The sequence below is a fragment of the Pan paniscus genome, chromosome 4 (assembly GCF_029289425.2).
Source record: "Pan paniscus chromosome 4, NHGRI_mPanPan1-v2.0_pri, whole genome shotgun sequence".
In the NCBI taxonomy this organism is placed as follows: domain Eukaryota; kingdom Metazoa; phylum Chordata; class Mammalia; order Primates; family Hominidae; genus Pan; species Pan paniscus.
The window spans coordinates 53,003,584-53,025,287 of record NC_073253.2 but is presented as its reverse complement, the minus strand read 5'-3'; the positions used below and the strand labels follow the sequence as shown (position 1 = coordinate 53,025,287).

At 36.0% G+C, this 21,704-nt stretch overlaps 1 protein-coding gene and 1 pseudogene across 4 annotated transcripts in view; both read right to left on the bottom strand.

Annotated features, from left to right (window-relative positions):
* The window catches only part of ERCC8 (ERCC excision repair 8, CSA ubiquitin ligase complex subunit), a 71,656-nt gene that overhangs the window by 10,632 nt on the left and 39,320 nt on the right, over positions 1-21,704 (bottom strand). For 3 of the 4 annotated variants that reach the window (XM_003827408.6, XM_008952761.3, XM_063604445.1), the window contains 7 exons: positions 20,285-20,366; positions 19,191-19,259; positions 17,986-18,052; positions 15,170-15,270; positions 13,813-13,937; positions 6,430-6,627; positions 2,979-3,059 (listed from right to left, as the gene is read on the bottom strand). In XM_003827408.6, the coding sequence (XP_003827456.1) occupies positions 2,979-3,059; positions 6,430-6,627; positions 13,813-13,937; positions 15,170-15,270; positions 17,986-18,052; positions 19,191-19,259; positions 20,285-20,366 (723 nt within the window). The remainder of the gene's footprint in view (positions 1-2,978; positions 3,060-6,429; positions 6,628-13,812; positions 13,938-15,169; positions 15,271-17,985; positions 18,053-19,190; positions 19,260-20,284; positions 20,367-21,704) is intronic. The other variant, XM_063604446.1, reaches the window with a different exon arrangement.
* LOC117980289 (guanine nucleotide-binding protein-like 3-like protein) lies at positions 6,638-13,066 on the bottom strand (annotated as a pseudogene).

The following is a 21,704-nucleotide window of genomic DNA, read 5'->3' as shown; positions in this document are numbered from 1 at the left end:
TGACAGAGCAAGACTCCTTCTCAAAAAAAAAAAAAAAAAAAAAGACTATGTGTATGTATATGTGTGTGTGTTTTTTTGTTTGTTTTCTAGTGTGGTATACTGCCTCCTTGGGAAATAAATATCAAATAAATATACTTATTTTGTAGTTGGGATAAAAGCACTTTTAAACATGGCTTAAATTCTAAACATACATGTAAGGAATAGGATCTTCTGGACAGACTATTCTACTGGGATCCGCATCATGATCACATTCATGTTCTGCCTATATTCACCGGAATGTTTCAAGCTAAAATTTTATGGAAATAACCTTAGCACATACCATTTTATATTAATATGAGAATGACTGCTATCTCAAAATATATGAACACAACATTTTAAAAGGTAAGGTTTTATAGCTCTAAAACAAATACAAAACTCAACTTGATATTTGTATATCTCTAAGTGATTTTCTAACTTGTTTTGCTTAATTTCTCATATACAAAAGTTTGTTTACACGAAGAGTTCAAACTATCACTATAATGACATAACAAGGAAATAAAGCGTCAGTCACATATTACCTTTTTTTTTTCCTTTGAGTCAAGATCTCACTCTGTCACCCAGGCTGGAGTATAGTGGTGCAATTGTGGCTCACTGTAGCCTTGAACTCTTGGGCTCAAGTGATCCTCCCACCTCACCCTCTTAAGTAGCTGGAACTATAAGTGTAAAGCCACCAAACCTGGCTAATTTTGTTTATTTTTTGTAGAGATGGGGTCTTTCTATGTTGCCTAGGCTGGTCTTGAACTCCTGGACTCAAGAGATTCTCCCACCTCAGCCTCTCAAAGTGCTGGGATTACAGATGTGAGCCACCACACCTGGCCACATATTATCTTTAAGAATTAAACAATTTAGTATTCTTCTAGCATCCTTTTCTATACATAAGTCACTATAGATTTACTTTTCGTTTATTTTTACTGTTTTCATTTGGTAAATAAAATGTTATATTTCCTAACATGGCTTACAGTGTTAACTTGGGTTTAATGTATACAGCAATTCCCAAAGAGCAGGACACAATAATTACATAAAGAAATGTAAAATAAATGGCTAAACCTAATTATTTGACCATATTAAGCTTTATACAGAAGAATATTCTGACACCAAAAGCAGCTGTATGCTAAAGTTAATCAAGCCACAATAAACCAAATTAGAAGTGATAAAATCTGGAAGTATGCATATGGCATTGGGTAGCTACTTAAAGATTTATCAAAAGCTATTTTTTTCTCTTTATTTGGATTAAGGACAAAAGAAAATAATTCACAGGTTTACACAGCAGTAAACCTTAGCAGTTGAAAATTTAGGTATGAAATATATATTGTCAATAGCTGTGAGATGCTATCCACCACCTCTATACAAATTATATTTTCATGTGGTTTTTGACATAGTCCTTTTTTCATAAAGGAACTAAACACAGTATATGAAAAATGTTTTTTGAATGTCAAACGTGCTCTATCAATAACTTTTCCTCCACCTCCATTTAAGATGCTTTTACTATGACTTGGTTAAGATTACCTTAAGGTATTTCCAACTACATTATTTATATTTCCAACTTAAAGAAATATATGTATATATATATGTATATATATATATAAACATTGTTTTTAGACATTGCTTTTAGACTTTTTATATTGTAGAAATTAAGATAAATGAGGATGATTATTAGGAGAATAAACCTTGGTGGGAGAGAAACCACCTTTAAACAGCCTCTATCTTCCTACTGCTTGATGTGAAAGTTAAAAAAAAATACAGAGGCTATTACTTTAGGTCAGGGACAATGGCCTTGTTCATCTTTGTTTACCTACTGCGTTTTTAAGGTCTTTATTTACACTGTCATGCTTATACTGATTTATGTTCTATGAAAGGCACTGTCAGACTGCTGGTAGGAGTGTAAACTGGTAAAATTTCACATGAGAACAAAGTCTTAAAAATGTCGGCTGGGGGTAGTGGCTCATGCCTGTAATCCCAGCACTTTGGGAGGCCAAGGCAGGTGGATCACTTGAGGTCAGGAGTTGAAGACCAGCCTGACAAACATGGTGAGACCACATCTCTACTAAAAATACAAAAATTAGCCAGGCGTGGTGGCGGGCACCTGTAATCCCAGCTACTTGGGAGGCTGAGGCAGGATAATTGCTTGAACCCAGGAGGCAAAAGTTGCAGTGAGCCGAGATCACGCCACTGCACTCCAGCCTGGGCGACAGAGTGAGACTCCATCTCAAAAAAATAAAAATAAAAATAAAAATAAAAATAAAAAAAGAAAAGAAAAGAAAAGAAAAAAAGTGATATATAATAATTTAAGAGATAATTCCACTTTTAGGAATCTATCTAAAGACATAGTCAGAAATATTAACAATTTTTGAACAGATATTTACCTTGATGTTTACAATAATCAACAGAAATGCCTCCAAGTAGGTAAATATTTGAATTGCTTTTATCAATGACAGAATATCATTAGAAATGTTTACACATAGTTATTAATGACATGAAAAAAGGCTTATTGTACAATGTTAATGAGAAAAGTGAGATACCAAGTTGAATGTCCAACCATGATATGAACTATGTTAAAAAACATATGCATAGGAAAAAACAGTTATGAAACAAATCAAAATGTTAATATTGATTAATTTGACTTGAGGAATTTTATGTTCTTCTTTTGATATTTTTCTGAATTTTCCAAATGTATTAAAATAGTCGAATTATTTTTACAGAAATTACCAAGAAATGCTTTTTTGTTGTTGTTGTTCTGAGATGGGGTCTCACTACATTGCCCAGGCTGGTCTTGATTTCTGGGCTCAAGTGATCATCTTGCCTCAGTCTCCCAGGTACCTGGGACTATAGGTGCATGCCACTGGCAAGAAATGCTTTAAAAGTCTCTCTCACATAAAGTAACAAAACATTATTTCTTATGATTTAGAAGTCACTGTACCATTTGTGAAAATAATATTTACCTCATCATCATCAGGAACTGGTTCATATAAGGATGGAACCCAAGCCAGAATGTTGCAGTCTCTGCTACCACTATAAAGTTCCTATAACACAGAAGGCAAAGATGATACTGTGGATCAAGAGCTGATATCAAACTGAAATGAATTATATCATTTTTGAAATAATTAGGTCATAATAATTAGATTAATGCTATTTCTACTCCCTAAAGAAACTAGGCCAATGCTGTTTTTCCTTTGTTTCTTTGTTAGTAAAGCTTTGTTTTGTATTTAAAAATAGTATTAGGATTTGTCAGAGCTTACTAATGGTGTGAAAATTTTACAAACACACCCCAAATCCTAGCAGTTTTATCAATTGTAGTATCCATATATTTCTAATGTCAGAGAAAGAAAAAAATAGTTTGTCTTTCTGTGTCCAAATAACTGAGCTTCAATAAAGTCTTCAGTGAAGAAACCATATGAGCTTCTACTAAAATAGGCCAAGTTCTCAAAAAGTTTTATTTAACTTACAGCTGCCTAACTGGCTGCAATTCAACAGAAGAGCTTGAAGATGTATATCCCATGCCTGTTGAGAAGTTTACTTCATAAGGGGAAGCTTGGGGTGATGCACAGCCTATGTCAAGGTCTACAGATATGCTGTTTGCTTATGGCTGAACAATGCTCATGCCCCTCCCCAACAAAACCGAAGAAATATGTTATATTGGCTTTTTTCCTCTGCTGTTTAATACAATTTATTTTTATTATTGTACATCTCAAAAACAATGTGAGGCATGGTATAATTGTGTTTTTTATCTAAGTAAGGATGTGGGAAAAGGGAAAATAAGATTATATAGTAATTTATAGAAAATGTAGATTTAAATAATTATTAGATATACATTATCAAATTTCCTAAATAAAACAAAATTTTGTTGACTGTATCACAAAATCTAGACTATAAGGTTACACTAACTGTGGCTGATGCAAAGATATATATGTTCAGTGCCCTTGAATAATTTTATTCCCCTGAGAAGGCCAGGTAATGCCCAAGATAACTTGGTCAGATAAGCTTATAGAGCAATTCACAATAAGTACTAACACACCCAGTGAAGACATAAAGGAAATTCTGTAGATGTTCAAGAAAGAGATATTGAAAGCAGCAACATTTAAATTAGAATGACTAACAAAGAACACTTAGATAGAAGGATTTACATTAAGCCTTGAAGTATCTGTGATAGATGGAGGAGTTCATTTGGGCAATTCGGTTTTCTTAAAAAACAATCTCAAAATGTAAGTTACAAGTGCAGTCCAAAAGACTTCTTTTCCCCCTTGAATCATATGAGAGTAAGTTGCCAACATTAGGCCTTATTACTCTTGAATAATTCAGTGTATTTTTCCTGTGAACAAGGGTACTTCCCCTTATAGTTACAAAGTAACCAACAAAATCATATTATTACCACCATCTAAAGACCACATTCATGTTTCATTATTTGTTCCAATACTGTCCTTTATAGCAAAAGGGACCAGTTAAAAATCACATGCTGCACTTAGTCGTCAAGTCTCTTTAGTTTTCAAGCTGGAACAGTTCTTCAGTCTCTTTGGCTTTTCTGACTTTGATAATTTTGAAGATATACAGCAGTTACTTTGTAGACTGCCCTTCACATTTGGCTTGTCTTATGTTTCCTCATGATTAAATTTGAGTGATCCAATTTGGCCAGGAATATCACAGAAGTGATGTCCCATAACTGGGATGCTAACTTAGATTATTTGATGAAGGTGATATGTGCCAGGCTCCTTCAGGGTAAAATTAATCTTTTTAGTTTGTACTTCATATTTTGTAGGGTGATACGTTGAGATTATATAAATATCTCATTCCTCATCAAATTTTCAATTTATTAATTTACTTACTTATCCCAGCCTAGATTCATGAATTTATATTCTGTTGCCCATGTTGGAGTGCAGTGGTGTGAACACGGCTCACTCAATTTCCTGGACTCAAGCAATCCTCTTGCTTCAGCCTCCTGCACAGCTGGGACTACAGGCATATACCACCACACCTGGCTGATTTTTTGATTTTTTGTAAATACAGGGCCTCATTCTGTCACCTAGGCTGGCCTGGAACTCCTGGGCTCAAGTGATGCTTTCAGCCTCCCAAAGTGCTGGGATTACAGGCATGAGCCACTGTGCGCAGCCATTGGCACGATTTTAATCCATTCTAGGCACACCTATTAGAGAAGCTCCAATTTGGTAGAAAGAAATAATTTGTGGTTAGAGTACCTGGGATGAAATTTCGGCTGTGTCTCTAAGTAACTTTGCAAAGAAAGGAGGGACAATATTTTAAGAATTTCTTTGAATACAAACACATGCTTTATCAGTAACTACTTGCAGGTTAGGGGCAAGTCACGTCACCTCTCTGGTGCTTTCGTTTTCTTCTCTCAGAACACTAAAAATGTTTAACAAATGGGATATACCTTTTTATTGACTAATAAAAAGAGATACTGGCTATAGGGTTGGAGTAGGGTCTTGTAGGTCCCCTTTTAGTTGCTGGGTTAAGGTGATGTCTAAGAGGTCCCAGGGAAGGGGCTGAGGCTGGAGGTCGCTTGGGGGCTTGGTGCAGCAGCTGTTTACCAGCCAGTAGGATATATAAATATTTATATATTTTAATAATGAATACTGCCATAATGGTATGTACTGGCTGAAAAATCAGGTCTATATATCTTACAGCACAGTGTCAGGCACAAATTAGGCAATCAGTATTAATGAATGAATGAATAGGAGATTCAAAGTGATAGTCTCCTTGAGCTCTAATTATCTGTAATGTTCATTATATCAGTATTTAACTTACATGAGTTTCATTTTCCTTACCTACAAAACAGGGAAAATACCAACTATCTTGCAATATTATACTCATTTAAAGAAGTGCATGAGGTAATTTGTGCAAATGTTCTCTGAAAAAATGAAAAACCATCTGCTCCATTGGTGATGTGAAAAGATCTGGATGTAAAACCAACAAACAAAAGCCAGAGTATTTAAGAAATTATATAGGTTGTATTAACTTCAAAACCTCCCTTTACTAGCCACTGGTAGAAAATAAGGAAGAATAGATCATCCACACATACATAAACCAACATATACAAATTACATTTTATGATTAAATGCCTATATTTCATTTCTTACCCAAAAGATTGTTTCAAGAAATTATTTTAATTCACCACAGATTTTCAGTTGTTAAATAAATGAAGGTCATATGCAAAAGAAACAGAATTTATACCAATCAAGTTGCACAGTATTATATTGATTCATTCATACATTGTATGCTGTCTAACAATCTAGGCTGTGCTATTCTCTATTAAATAAATCCTACTACAAATGTAGATTAAAAGTATAACTCCTCAGAATAAAATCATAACTTATTCTTTTACATATAACTGGTCTGGCAAGCTAGCTAGCTGAACATTTTAAATTCCTGTATCACTCTTACCTGGAAATTTGACTGAAATACACAGCAGTCAACAGTTTTATAATGTCCCTTAAGCATAGTTATCTGTTCTCCAGAGTAAACTGTATAAACAGCAATGGTGCTACCATATGGTACAAAAACAAATTCTGAACTGCAGCCACAGGAGACAGTGAATTTCAATCCTTTTTTACTGTTATTACAAACTTTTCCATAGTTCACCTGTAGGATTAAAATAATAAGGTTACTCATCTCTGAAATCTGAATTTAAAACACAACAAAGACTAGGAGAAATACTTAAAATATTATGCCATAAAAAGGGCTCTTTTAAATTTAAGGAAAATATTCAACGTTGACAGAACAAGGGCCAATGACATGAATGTACATTTAACAAAAGAGGAAATACAAATAGTAAAAAACCACAGGGGTAAATGTTTACTTTTCAATCTTAATAGAAGTAAAATACAGACTTCAACCTTGAAGAATCATTTTAGACCATTTAGCAAAAAATTAAAAAAAGTAAGACATTAGTGATACAAGTGAGGTAAACATGTTGGTGGCAGTGTAATTTGGCTATTCTTTCTAAAAGGGCAAATGGTTTATTAATGCAACCATTCTTTTCAAAAGAATAATATTTTTGGGGGGGTGTATATTATATACTCCCAAAAAACATTCTTTTCAAAAGAATACCCCACCAAGAATTTTTTTGGGGGCTAATACCCCCCAAAAACCATTCTTTTCAAAAGAATGGTATTTTTGGGGGGGGGGTTATGATATTTTTTTGGGGGGGGCATATTCTTTTTTTTTTTTCCTGCTGATACTTCTTTTATTTCTGTTGTAAAACAGAGTAGGGGTTAAATAAAGGGTATTGGGTTTGTCAGCTCCAGCCTCTTGGGACTCTTTTTCCTGGAGAGAGTGGAGAGAACAGTGGTAGGAAAGACACATAGTTGGGGAAGGGTTCTTTTAATATGCAGATACTTCAGGGAGAACCAAACTATTTCACTGGTAATCTGCCGTCCCACTGGAACTGGCGCTTGGATCAGAAGGGAAGTGAGATCAGTCAATTAGTTACCAACACTGCCATCAGCATTGCCAGAGAGGTGGAGGGCAGACATCATGGAATCAGACAGCTCCCTGGGGATTTTATCTGCACATTTCTGTTAATTCTTACTCTTCAGGGAGGATGCCAGAGCCTGGCCCTGTTGTAGGGGGTCCATCTCCATGATCCTCTGCAGTACTGGGCAGCAGTCCACTGGGCACACATCCACCTTACTGTTTTTTTTAGGGTGGTGGTCTACATTGAGTTTAGCCCACCCCATCTGATGACGATTCGGATTGGTGCAATAACCAGTGAGATCTCCAATCTTATACACAGTAGCTTTATCTTCAATGGCATCTGCTATTTCCATCATCGGAGAATGGAGCAACTTGATCTCCATTTTGAGTGGGTCTGTGTCACCCAACAGCTCATCAGATTCTCCAGTGGCCAAGCATTCCATGGTGTCTTCATTGACCTGCTCGGTATCCTCAATGTCAAAGACCTTGGTCATTTCCTTAATTCTCAGCACTGAGATGGGCAGGCAGAGTGTGAGTGGGTGGTGGTGGTCTATAGAAGCTGATCTTCCCGCTCACCCAGTCAGCTAGGACAGTTTTGGCTGCCTGCTCCTGACTGTGTAAGTCTCTCTTCTTCCCCAAATGGTGGGCCACTGCCGTCAGAAAGTGCTCAGTAGTCTGGTATCCAGAGAGAAGGTAATAGTTGCAAATCTCCTCCAGGTTGCAGCACTGCAAGATGGTCTCCACTGGGGTCATGGGGTCTGCCAGCCTCTAGATGTGGATGCAGTTATGCAGGATGGTGCCCACCTCTGAGCTGGGCCCTGGAACAACGGCTGGAGCATCCAGCAGCCGGATGAACTTGTCCAGGTAGACCTCCTGCATGAAATTTTGTGACCCCAGGAATGGCTCCCACACTGCATGCATGGCTGTGCTTCAGGCTTTTAATAAGGCTGCTCTTCCCAATATTGGGAAGGCCTACAACGTCCATATGGATGTGGGTGCGCACTTCACCAAGGCAGCAATAGTTCCCCCAGAACCCTCATGAGGTTTTCAGCTCCAAAGCTGACCTGATGCTGGGTCCTGGCCTTGAAAGCCACAGTTGGCAACTCATTCCGAAGGTAATCCAGCCACTTCACAACCTCCTTGGGGTCCAGGTCAATCTTTTTCAAGACCAGGACCAGCTTCTTGTTGCCTTCTGCCCATAGGATAGCCTCCCCCATTTGGAAGCAGCAGCAGCAGCCTAATGGGTCTCTGGCATCCAGGACTTCCAGAATCACATCAGAGTATTCTACCACCTCACGGAACTCGTTGTAATAAGCCTTCATAGTGGCCTCGTCATCCGGCTGAGGAAACATATTTAATTCCTGCAAAACTTCTTCCTTACACTGAAACTCCTCCTGGCGTCTTAGGATATCCTCACAGTAGCTCTTGATAGACCTGCGTTTTTGTCTTTCTTGCTCCTGGGCAGCTTGCTGCTTCTCCCTCATCTCCTCAACCCTCTTCTTTATTTCAGCCTCTCGATTGGCATGATCATTGGAGTGAACAAACTGAGGAGCAGAGGGCACTTTGGAAGTTGCTTTCTTCCCATTTTGTTTTGCAGACTTCTTACAGCCCTTGGAACCTTTACCTGGCTTTTCATTTTTGTTTCTAAGTTTCATCATCATGACCAGCTTGAAAGCAGATAGGTTCGAATCCGCTTGCTCTCTTCCTATACTTCCGGCGGGGATCTGAGAAGAGAGAGTAACAGACGCTCTTGTGCTGCTAGGCTCCGGACTTCTGGCTTCCGGATGCCAGCCTGGCGGCGCCCGACTCCGCCCACTGGGCAGTCTCCACGAGGGGGCGGGGCTTCTCCCTTCTCTTTATAGTTAAACATTTTTTCATACACATAATATAAAATTTACCATCATAACCATTTTTAATGGTACTCAATGGCATTAAGTGCATTCATGTTGTTGTGCAACTGTCATCACTATCCATCTCTAGAACTCTTCATCTTGCAAAATTTTACCCATTAAACAGCAAATATATTCTTACCCCTTGACCTGGTAATTGCTCCTGGGAATTTATCTTTTTTTTTTTTTTGAGACAGAGTCTTGCTCTGTCGCCCAGGCTGGAGTGCAGTGGCGCGATCTAGGCTCACTGCAAGCTCTGCCTCCCGGGTTCACACCATTCTCCTGCCTCAGCCTCCCGAGTAGCTGGGACTACAGGCGACCGCCACCACGCCCGGCTAATTTTTTGTATTTTTAGTAGACACGGGGTTTCACTGTGTTAGCCAGGATGGTCTCGATCTCCTGACCTCATGATCTGCCCGCCTTGGCCTCCCAAAGTGCTGGAATTACAGGCGTGAGCCACTGCGCCCGGCTGGGAATTTATCTTAAGGAAATAATTAAATAGCAAAAGCTATATGCCCAGAGGAATTCTATCCAGTATTATTTAGAATGGGGTAATAACTGAGAATAGGTATATATTCCTAATAATGTTACATTAACTTTATGATTTATATAAATCATAATTATGAAAATTATGCAGAAAACAGGGATAAAGGCTAAGTGTAAAAAAGCACAGACCATAAATAGTGTGTACACTGTAGTTTTACCTTTATATAAATAATTATGTATTTGGGACAAAAATTAAAATTCTTTGCTTGTACTCCAAAGGTGTAGTGTGCAGGCTCAGCAGTGTGAGCATCACCTGAAGCAGTCAGACATGCAGACTTCCAGGCCCCACCCCAATCCTACCAAAAATAATCTTCATTTTAACAAGATCCCTAGGTAATCCCTAGGTAAACACTCATGCAAATTTGAGAAGCTTTGGGCTAAATAAGTTGATGGGTTTACTTCCTGATAATAATTTTGATAAGCTTGGGGTGAGTGTAAAACCAGTAACTAATCATTTGGGAATCATGATCATGCATATCAACAAAATCCACTGTCGTCAGGGCTAATATTGAAGTTTAAATAGTGATTTGTCAGCTGGGCGTGGTCTCACTCCTGTAATCCCAGCAGTTTGGGAGGCCGAGGCAGGCGGATCACAAGATCAGGAGTTCAACACCAGCCCGGCCAAGATGGTGAAATCCCATCTCTGCAAAAAACACAAAAATATTAGCCAGGCCTGGTGGCGGGTACCTGTAATCCCAGCTACTCAGGAGGCTGAGAGAGAGAATTGCTTGAACCTGGGAGGTGGAGGCTGCAGTGAGCCAAGATGGCGCCACTGCCCTCCAGCCTGGGCAACAAAGCGAGACTCCACCTCAAAAAAAAAAAAAAGAAAAAAAAAAGTGATTCACTTTTTTTTCTATAGGTTAGATAAGTGTGTGTGTATGTGTATGTATATATATACATAAATAAAAACACTGAGGTCAAAATGGATATATGCTAATAATCTATGGATACTACACTTGGCTTACTTTCCCTTTAGGCTAACTTGTGCCAGAAATGGGTACATGCATTTAGCTACCTCATGGCAGTAGCAGTATAGTGGGTTAAATATTAAACTCATTTTGGTGGACTTGGGTTTTAAACACTCATCTTTTTTTTGCCCCTTATGAATAATGATTTAACCACTTCATTTCATTCTTCTTATCTGTTAAACGGAAATAACATCATTTACTTATAGAGTTATGTATTGTGAAAAAGCAAATGAAATAATCCATATGAAAGCACCTGGAACACAAAGGTATTCAGTAAGTTCCTAGATTAATTCCTATACATGTTTAAAAATATAACATTCCCTCATTTGTGTCTTCTGATCCTACATGTGCAACAATTTGCACAATGATATGGGGGTGGGGTGACGAAGAAAAAATACAAAACAGTTTTCAACTAGTATTTCACTGGTCCCCCTGGAAAAATTATAAACTGCTAGACTGTGATGGCCTTATTCACATTTGTTTCTCAGGACACCTAGTTATAAAACCTATGGTCTTTCCAGTATACCACATTCCTTCCCAAATATGAACTGGAAAGTGTTGAATGAGGTATGAATATTGAACCACGGCATTAACTTTTGTCTTGTCCTTAGGGTTTCTTCCTCCAATCCATCCTGCAACTTAATGTCATATTAATATTTCTTTTTTTTTTTTTTTGAGACGGAGTTTTCGCTCTTATTGCCCAGGCTGCAGTGCAATGGCATGCTCTCGGCTCACCGCAACCTCTGCCTCCCAGGTTCAAGCGATTCTCCTGCCTCAGCCCCCAAATAGCTGGAATTACAGGCATGCGCCACCATGCCCGGCTAATTTTTTACTTTTAGTAGAGATGGGGTTTCTCCATGTTGGTCAGGCTGGTCTCGAACTCATATTAATATTTCTTTTTTGTTTAAGACGGAGTTTCGCTCTTGTTGCCCAGGCTGGAGTGCAATGGCGCGATCTCGGCTCACCGCAACCTCCACCTCCCGGGTTCAAGCGATTCTCCTGTGTCAGCCTTCCGAGTAGCTGGGACTACAGGTGCCCACCACCTGGCTAATTTTTTGTATTTCTAGTAGAGACGGGGTTTCGTCGTGTTAGCCAGGATGGTCTTGATCTCCTGACCTCGTGATCCACCCACCTCCGCCTCCCAAAGTGCTGGGATTACAGGTGTGAGCGACCGTGCCTGGCCTGTCAACTTTAAAATAAAAAAAAGAAGTTACTAAATGGCAGGAGTGGTTCTATCTGATAGCTCTTTAAAAATCTGAAGACAGTGTGTTTCCCCTTAAAGTAATCTTTTCTGGTATCAACCGTAAGTATTCTATGTAGGTCAGTTTCTGGGATACCTTAGTTATCTATGCATGAATTACTTTTACTTTGATCAAGTCCACTGTAAAATGTATTATCCATTTTCAATACATTATTTTAGATACGGACTTAATAGAAAAAATCCAAAGGGCATGAGACTCACCTTCAAGAAGGAAAGAAAAATGGAATAGAACCACATGAACAATTTATATATACATTCAGTACCATTTATATTTATCACATTAAACTTTGACACACATGCCCAGCTACTCTTCCAGAGTGATCCTGTCACTTCTCCACTCACAAGCCTTTAGTGGCTTTCCATCTCACCCAGAGAAAATCCTGACCCCTTACAAAGGCTTGCAGGGCCCATATGATCTGGCACCCTAGTTCCTTCTGTTCCTCATCTGTTATTCCCTTCATATTCCAACGCAAGAACCTCTTAGCTCTTCCTTGCGTATCCCAAGGAAGTTCTCGCCTCAGGGTCTTTGTACCTTTTTTCTTTCCCTGACTAGAATGATATCCCCCAGCAAACAACTAATGAGCCACTTCCCCATTTCCTTCAGGCCAAATGTCACCTTAGTGAAGCCTACCCTGACTTCCCTATGTGAAACAGCAACTCCAACGTCCCAATATTTCCTGTGCTCCTTTCTCTGCTTTGCTTTTCTTCATAGTCCTTACCTAATCTAATATATAATTTATCCATCTGTCCATCTATTAATTGATTGATGCCTTTCATACTCTTGCTGAAATGTAAGCTCCATGAGGATAGGACTTTTCCATGTTTTGCCCACTGCTGTCTAATACTGCCTGGCAAATTAAATGCTAATTATTATTAGCACAGTATCTGACATACAAGCTCTCAATAAATATTAGCTATTATTATTATCACCAAATTATAAGCTTTTAGTAGTTTATTCTGAAAATTATTAAACCATAGGCATATCTGATAAGACTATAACATACATAAAAACAAGTACTAGAAATTAATAGCCACATAAGAATATAGCACCTTCGAAATATATTTATTCCAGTAGTATTAAATAAAGTACTACATATTCTGGTACTATAAAATTCACTGTAAATTTTGTTTATAAGTCATATATAGTACAGGTTAAGTATCCCCATCCAAAATGATTTGGACTAGAAGTATTTTGGATTTTAGAATATTTGCTTTACTGCCTGAACATCCCTAATCTGAATATTCAAAATCTGAAATGTTCCAATGAGCACTTCCTTTGTGTGTCATGCTAGCACTCAAAAAGTTTCAGATTTTGGAACATTTCAGATTTCAGATTTTCAGATTAGGGATACTCAACCTATATAAAATTTGATTACTTAGCTTCATATCTTTAATTTATATCAGTAGTCCTCAGTCTTTTATTTTTCTCTACTACGCTTTGCACTCCCATTGAGAACAGTGGCTCAGTTGAACAGTGATTCTCTGCTAAGTAGGGGGAATGTGGTAGGTAGTGGGTAAGGGTGGGTTGTCCTGAGTTGAGAATTACTAGTCCACATAGTAGAAACACATTTTTAAAAACAGCTGTGATTAAAAGGGAATAAATGAGTTAAATATATAAAAAAATCAAGTGTATGTCACAGATCCATTTCTTAATTTATACCCAAATATATACTTAAAAATCTCTTACAAGTGTGTTTTCTCCATTGGAACTATTCCAGAGCCTCATTCGATTATCTGTACCAACAGTGAGGAGGTGAAGTCCATCACTTGTAAAACATAAGCCATTAACTTTCCCATTATGAGCAGTGTTTGCTGCAATGAAAAACATAGTTCAGTTTATCTGTTCTTGTATTCAGGACATATTTAATGTTTGATGATATAATTGAACATATTAAAGGACAACTACTTGAGTTACTTAAAAAATGTAAGTAGATTATACTTAAAATTAACCAACCCTTCAGATTATTTGAATAGGATAAGCTATATAAATCAGAACCATAAAAATAGAGGAAAACAAAAAAAAAAAGGGAAAAAATTTCTGCCTAACATACGTTTTTTTTCCAGCAAGGAAATTGTGCCATGAAATTCAATTAAATGTGTAGCTTAACACTAAAATTTAAAATTAAATGCCTTTCATCTCTCATATATTTTTATTGCTAACCTAAAAATCATTCTATGGACTATTAAAATCAATAATTCTAGTGTTTTCCATTAAAAAAAAAACAGGGAAAGGATGACTGTTGTAGTCTCAAAATTTATATCACTTACAAAATTAACAAGTTTGAGAAAGCATAATTCTAAAATAGCCTAATTAATTTAAAAACATATAAAACATGTTTTATATAGTTTACATGTTTCATAAGGTTTTTTAAAAAACTATATAAATTCTAATATATGAAATATATTAGAATGAACTATATAAAACCTATGATTGTTTTATATAGTTTTTAAACTTTGTGATTGTTTTATATAGTTTTATGTAGAAACTACATAAAACTATAGTTGTTAAGAAATTACATAAAACAATTATAGGTTTTATATAGTTCATTCTAATATATTTCTGGTCCAGAATTAATTCTATATCAAAATTTCTACACAGGAATTAAATTCTACTGTAAAAATGCAGTTTAGGTACTTTGTCACATGGATTGCAGCTGACTCACATTTAACACAATTTTATATTGATACAATGGCCACAAAATGTTACTATTTCTGTAATTTATTGTGACTTTTTAAATGGCATTGAATATGTATAGTTGGCCTCAATGGAGCAAAAACAAAACAAGTAAAGCAAGTTAATTCACAAAAATTTCTACTTTTGAAAATTTGGGGGCAAATGAAACTGCCATTTTTATTTGTATCTTAAAGAAAGAGAATCATAATTCAGTTTATGTAAATTAAGAAAGTGATATACGATGAATGCCTTTTGAAAAATCATAAAGTTTGCAATTTGTCAATATGCGTTTATTATGTGGCTTCAATTAAAAATTTTCAATGTAAAAAAATACTATCATTGTCATATTTATTAATGCGTTCTTCCTTACCTGATTCAACAGCTTGTGACTTTTTCCCATTATGTTGATCAAGAGTAATCAAACATCCTGATGCTCTTCTCACATCCCATAATTTTACTCTACTGTCAGCACTGAGAAGAAATAAATGTTACATTGACATATGTAGCTAGGACAATGACTGTACCCCTCACCCACCTTTCTAATTTTATGGCACACAGAGGTCTCGTTATATAGGTACATATGTATTCATACATTAGGGTTGTTGAACTTTTGCCTTTTCAGCAAATATTCAATAGTCAACAGTAGCTCAAATAAGTGAGTAAATAGCAAAAAAAAAAAAAAGTAACCTTTCTTTTCCAGATAACAAGAACAAAATTTTGCTGCTTTTTATATTGTTTTAAATTACATGAGCATCTTTTCTCCCAAGGACCAGAAAGGCTTGTAACTTGTTCCAAGTAAGTTCCTTACCATACCTTTTCTACTGCTTGTTATCCAAATGCTGTCAAGACAAGCAATTAACTAATTTCACTTTGCTCAAGAATTCATTTGGTATGATTTGGTGTTTTTTCTTTTTATATAAAAAACGGTAAGTGTAAGGTGAATAATGAGGACAATGCATTTCCATTTGGTTTCCTATACTCAAATCAATCTTTGCCAGATATATGAGAACTATATTTAATGTCTTCTAGAAATTAGACACTTACTTTCATTTTCTTTCAAGTAAGCAAAAAGAAGAAAGGCAAATCTATGATCAGACATCTATTTCAGCTCCTAGATTATTTCTAAAGAAAAATGCCTGGCAATCCGACGTGCTCCTAATCAGTTCAACTGATGCTATCATGTCCTCACAAGGACCTCAACAATATTGTAACCCAGGGGGCTTATCAATGCCATTTTAATAAGAGAGAGCATTACATTTTTATAAGCCTATTTTTTATTTAAATTTTTTAAAAAAATATACACACAAGGTTTACTGGTTTCTATAACCTCGATTCTTTTCACAGATGACCATCAAACCTAGCCAACTGGAATAGTTAGCAAAAAACTAGCATTACCCATTCTTAAGTTGGTTTTCTTTCTTTCCAGGTGAAGGAAATGAAATCAGTATGAGGATTTAAGTCTCTTCTGAAACAGATTAGATTTGAACATATCCAACTTTTAACACTGATTACTAGGTCCATTGTGGTACTGATTCAAATTCCTGGAGTATTCTTATAATTGAAAGCTTCTTAGCTCTCCTCTTATCTGATGAAAACCAAGTTAAGCATAAAAAATGTAAAATCCACCCAAGCATAACCAGCACCTAGCTCCTAACCTTCATACCTCTTCAGCTAGCCTTCTTATGGCTACATTCTAGACCTTGCTGCACTTCAGAAATCATAAATTTCAACATCACATTCTGCCAGTTATTAACAGAAGCTTCTTTGGGGCCTGAACTGTGACAGGGAGATAGGGCTGGCAACTTAAAAAAAAATCCAGACACAGATCTTTATAAAATTAATATGAATAGCTTTCGTAATAATTCTTCTTCTACTTAAAGTTTTATGAAAAAATATAAAAATATTTGATTACTACTTCCTATCCCTTCAGTTTTTAAATTTTCTTAGTCTAACTCTCATACTTCTACTTCATTAGATCCTTGATCCCTCCTACAAGCCTTTTTGTGATTTTTTTCCTTTTACCCATGACTTCTACAATTTTCAGGCACCTAGGTACTTTCCTGTAGACACCGAAAATTGTCAAGTCTCTTTCATTTAATGTTTTAATTTCTGTGGCTTAGTACAGCTGTGCTCTACATATTCAACAGGGAGCAACTGCCCAGTAATCCTATGGGCCCTTAATCAGCTCCCTCACTCTTTCAATCTATTATTCCAGATCCATACTATCTTTCCTCAAAATTGCATCCTCATTCCTATATTTTCAAGAGATGACATCAAGTTCTACTCCACTAAAAACCAAGAGAAGCCGTTAAGTCTGAATTTCTTGAGCTTCTCTGCCAAAGCTACAAAATTAACTGTATTCACGTCCACCTTTTCCTCTTTCCATTTAGTCTCACAGTGCTCTTCATGTGCCAAACTAGGTGTCCCCTCCACCCTCATCTGGATCCTTGATACTACCCACTTCTGTGTATTCAAGGACCTAATGCACCAATTATTCCCTCCATTTCTTATCTTCACCTGTTTCTCTCTACTGGTACTCTTTCCCCAGCAGATAAATATGCGATACTCTTTTACTCCAGTGAAAAATAAACCTCCCCACATCTTTTGATCCTCTCAGAGTTAAGTGATCCTGCTTTCTTTTCCTATATTACACCTACCAGAGATGTACCTCTATTAAAGCATTTTTCAGGATGCCCTGTAATCACTGATTTTTGACTATATGCCTCATTAGATCATTAGATTGTTGGTTTTTCAAAGCCTTGGTTACCTCTGTGTCCCTAGCACAATGCTTGACACGTGGGAGGAAGTCATTAAATATTAGAAAATTGAATCAATGAATGTGTGGATATGTTATATCAAATTCAAAATAACTCCAGGTTAAAGATAATGAATAAAAATGCTCTATTTAAAAATTAGCACCGTGTTATACATTTGTGTGTAAGAATGACACAACACAGTTCCTCTGTGTTCTAAGGTGAAACACCTTGAAGGTGGATAGGATTAGAATTAGGATACAAAGGAAGATTTCTTTTGGTGACATGAATTAAAATTTCTAAGTTAATACTTCATTTTAAAGGAGTGAATTAATAATTAAATATGCTAAAATATATACATTACATAAATGTAGACTTTTCAAAATGCTTATTATTAATTACTAACTTCAAAAGCAAATAAGTTAAATTTTACCTTGCCGTTGCCAAGATATAGTCATAACGTGGAGACCAGGAAACTGCTAATATTTCTTGTCTGTGACCTGCAAATACAACTATATGAAAAGTCTTGCAAGATATCTGAAAAATCAGAAGATAAAGTGCCAATAGTTTTGCCTGATTCTGAAGAAAGTGAGGCCAAATATTCAATGTGAATAGATATGACCATTTTTCAGATTTATAATAATCGATGTTTCAATGCTAATGTGAAGTTTACAGGGGTATTTCAAACATATGGTATTTTATTGTAAAAGAACTGGTTTTGCTTTGGAAAAAACAGAGTTAAGTAAGTCTTTCTTTTTAAATACAGTTGTTAGCTTATGTCAGTAAATCCATATAACTCAAGCTCAATTACTGTAATAAAACATATAAGATAAACATTTTAAGGATAAAAATGTTTTCCAATTTCTCATAAAGTTATAAGAGAAACCTACTTTAACTCATGCTTGTAGAAAAGCATTTATATAAAATGTTTTTTTCTAGAAAGCACAGGTGATAAGTTCAAAGGGTGATTTCAATATTTTAATTCACTTTTAGCTAACTGAACTATTCACATCAGACTTTTCCATCTGCCCAGCTTATATTAATAAAAATTCATAATAATGTCAAAAAATGCTATCTATCTCATCAACTTTTCTTAATATATTTGTTATGTGTTTCTTTGAGATGAGTCAAAATATATAAATTATATTCTATCTTTTCATTGTTTAGAATTAGACAATCTAATACTGATAAAAGTAGCAAGAATAATTTAAATACACCTTTACCAAATAATTACTTCAATATATTTTTCTAAAATATTTTTACTGAGAAAAAATGTACCTAAATATTAAGAACAATGTTTACTCATTAGCCAGAATATTAAATAATACATATGAGACAAGTACACTGATGTGAGTTGCATTAGTTTTTTTAATGTAGAAATAACACAAGGTTTTGAGTTAGAACTATTTTTCATATTGTTTGAGCTTCCCCAATGACCATTGTTCATATAAATGTGTTTTCAATGGTTCAGTTTTATAAGAATAATGCACAGAAGGATCTTTATTTCCCTGCTGAGTCTCAACAACTAGCACAAAGTACATCAGTCATGTCACTTACAAAGAATACATTGTTAGTAACGTTTCTTTTTATTGAATCGTTTACTCAAAGTAGTTGCCGTTTGAAATAAAATAAAAATACCCTGTAGAATGTGAGAACAGGATCCAGACTTCAAGTCACAAAGTTGTACTTTGGGTCCTCTAGTACCAACTGTAAAAACAGAACCGGTTTAAGATAATTTTATCATAAGTCATCATCAAAAGGAAACAAGACATTATCATTAGTAATCATGACATTTTCACTGTATCCATGCAGAAATATAAAGATATATGCCAAAATTACATTGTCATTTTTAATGTTTACATTTAGAAAAGTTATTTTAACTACAGTTATATTTTAGTAGTAAGAGACCTCTATTATTACATTTATTTTTTATTCTGAAATAATTATAGATTTGCAAGCAGTTGCAAAGCTAGTATAAAGAGAACTGTGTACCCTTCACTAAGTTTCCCCAACGATTATGTGTGAGGTAACTAAAACACAGTATCAAACCCAGGAAATTCGTATTGGTAAATGTGTATGTATGTATGTACAGTTCTATTCCATTTTATCACATCAAATCATTGTATTTTAATAGCTTAGTTTTTCCAAGTTAATGATATACTTCCAATCACTAGTAACAGATTCACAGAAACTGGACACAGACTGAAAGGACCTCAAGACAACTTAGCTCCTAGCTCTTCTTCACAGATAAAAGAGGTAGAGACTCACATGGTGCCACAGAAATAATGAATCACAGGGCCCAGATACCTGATACCAGAAAATCATTTTTTCTTCCTTATATATGAAGATGTTTGTTGCAGGTGCTTTTATATAAATTGATGCTTAATTTGAATCACAATCTTAGAGAAAGAAAGAATTTCCTTGTTTTATTGTGTCAAATTGGGAAAGTTGCCAAATTTTATTCATGTAAAATCTCTGAAACTTTGGTGGTTTAAAAGGAACTCTTTAGACAGAAATACACTCTTATTCTCTGAATCCTGGCCACAGCATAGTGCTTGCCTTGCACAATATCTGTTGAATATAAATAGTACAATATCTATTGAATATATATAGTATATATATATAAAATTGTGATATTCCTCTCGGTTAAAATGTCTACATCAAAACTAACTAGATATAAAAAGGGAGAAAGTTTTCAGTATGTCAAAAGACAAAAGAATACACTTACAAACCTGCTACCAAACAGTGCTTGGTGGAGACTGGAGACATATGATGACTATAAACTGTTTCCTCAAAATTAAATACATCTGCAGTCTGGTAATCAAAAGACATTTAAAAAGTATAAGGTTTAAGTATAAAAACAAAGCAATAAATTTTCTATTTACTTTTTCCTAAATTTTTAGCTATTTTTAAATTGACTGTTAGCAATTCAACTTAAACATAGGAATGTAATACCCCAAAAAACCTTGATAATTTGAAATCCTGTCATTTACAACATTCTTTTCCCTTCTATGAGAAAAAAATATGTTTTCCCAATAAATCCCAGAAATTAAGAAAATATAAGCCTGTGGCTCACCATATTCCTCTCCACCCACCCTGGTGGGGAGAGGGCTCAGCATCTACATGGATGATGTAGCCAGCGCTGCCTCTCAGTTCCGTATAACCTGAGCTACCACACCCAGGATGCTGTCACTACCTAGAATTGCCCCTTCTTTGAAATCATACATTTCAGTTATCTATGACCACAATCTTATATCATTTTCAGCTTTTCCCCCTCCAAATACTCTCAAGAAATCTGAATAAACTCTGGAACCCCTAACAGTTCATCTACTTCTCTTCCTCTCCAGCTTGGATTTCAAGGTCCAATACCAATACCAAGGTCAACTGCCAATATCTGCAATTCCTTTGCTAATATCCTTCCACTTGTCAAGACTTCACCCTGGGTGACCCCAAATGTCTGCCTTCTCTGTACTTATATCCAAATTGATCTACACCAGGTGTTGGCAAACTTTCTTTAAAAGTCAGATGGTAAATATTTTAGGCTTTCAGGACCAACTACTCATCTCTGTCACTGCAGTGTTAAAGCAGTCATAGACAACAAATGAACATATTGTAACTGCTCACCAGGTTCTTCCTGCCTGCTGCACAAACAAAATCAATTCACAAAGACCATGGCATTGCAGTAAAGAGTTTAACTGATGCAAGGCTGGCCATGCCAAGTGGGAGATGGGATTTATTAATATTACTCTAATCAACCTCCTTGAAGTCTTGTAGGTTTGGGGTTTTTCAAAGGTAGTTTGGGGGAAGGGGTGGGAGTGGTTAGACAATGAATGGATGCTTGCTATTGATTGGTTGGGGGTGCAATCATAAGGGTGTGGGGAATGGTCCTCTTGTGCACTGAGCCACTTCTGGGTGGGGCCACAGGGGCAGTTGGTAGGTCCAGGTGGAGCCCCTGGTGTCAGACATGAAAAAATCCTGAAAAGATATCTCAAAAGGCCAATCTCAGGTTCTACAGTTGTGATGTTATATGCAGGAGTAATTGGGGAAGTTATATATCTTGTGACCTCCGGAATAATGGCTGGCAATCATTTATGTCTCTTTATTTATTTATTTATTTATGAGACCAGGTTATGAGACTGGCTAATTTTTGTA